Source organism: Colletotrichum costaricense (assembly GCF_030867565.1).
Source record: "Colletotrichum costaricense strain IMI 309622 chromosome Unknown Scaffold_64.1, whole genome shotgun sequence".
In the NCBI taxonomy this organism is placed as follows: Eukaryota; Fungi; Ascomycota; class Sordariomycetes; order Glomerellales; family Glomerellaceae; genus Colletotrichum; species Colletotrichum costaricense.
Window position 1 is genome coordinate 1 of NW_026848293.1, and position 1,162 is coordinate 1,162.

The 1,162-nt window shown below is 48.9% G+C and overlaps 1 protein-coding gene across 1 annotated transcript; it reads left to right on the top strand.

Annotated features, from left to right (window-relative positions):
• Positions 1-44: 44 nt before the first annotated feature.
• On the top strand, positions 45-245 carry CCOS01_17124 (uncharacterized protein; the record flags this gene model as incomplete). Its single annotated transcript, XM_060465258.1, has 1 exon — positions 45-245. The coding sequence occupies one exon, from the start codon at positions 45-47 to the stop codon at positions 243-245; it is 201 nt and encodes a 66-aa protein (XP_060304185.1).
• Positions 246-1,162: the final 917 nt, after the last annotated feature.

Here is a 1,162-nt window from a genome sequence, read left to right on the forward strand (position 1 = left end):
GGAACACCAGCCAACAGGAACAAATCAGCGCACCTATCAAAGCCATGAGGGTTGGCCAGTTTCAAGAAGCTGCTAGGATTGTAGAACGTACCTCCGAGAGCGTCTTCTTTCCACGATGTTTCAATCCATGGGAGTACGAGGGCCTGTACATACCGTCTTGGGACGAGTCAACAGGCAGCTCGTTAGAAAACGTCTCAAGCTCGTCAGAATGTAGCTCACAAGGCGGATGCGAAGAGGGCATATGAACGCATAGAAGCGATGACGTATGGCAGGTGTGGTGAAACGTTTGTTCATTAGCTTGCGATGTACATCAAACCTCAAGCTCAACGGTTGATCGATCACTTTTACGCAAGAGCACATGACTTTATAAATGTCATATAATCAACCAACTAGCCTGCGCGAGTCGACGGTTCTTGTCTCTTCCAGGCAAAGTTCGAACGACGTGGATGCACAGTAGAGTTGTGAGGACTGGTCAACAAGCCCGTAAAATCCATGGGGAATTGCCTGCAGTATCAAGCAGGTGCTCTCGAAAGAATGAGGCTTACAGTACTTTGTTTTTCCTGTTGACCCCGTGGCCACATGGACACGTGCAGCTCCATACAGACGCCAAAATTGCAGAAAGGTCAAACGAGGCCTGACTTCATCTCGGGGCCTCAATTACGGCCTATTGCATGCCGCGATTGAATCAAATCACCGGGAAACGGCTGCAGCTTACTTAGTGAACTACGAGCAAGAATAAGCCGCGAGCAAAGACCGAAAGGTCGTAAGGCCCAGCTCGTATCGTACGGCTCGTCTGGCCCACAAGGAATGACGGATAGAAATTCATCCTTTTCTGTGAAGCAAAACAAGGTTCAACACGGATAATGGATTTATTGCTAGGCGGACAACTTTGAGAACGTCGCCCCTCGCCCTTGATCGAACCAGTTCAGGCCTCAAGGTTCATTGGTTGAATTGCCTGGATTAGTTCCAAACCAAGATGGTCAAAAGCCGTGGAATCAATTTCAACAAGGTCCCCAGAGAGATGAATATACCCCTACAGCACTTGTTTACCTACTAAGACCCTTTTTGCATACCTCAACCAAGTAGAGCGATGGATTTCTGGCTATCCCGCGGAACCACCCGATCTTATCCATGTCAGCGTCTCGTCAGTGTCTAGACCTCC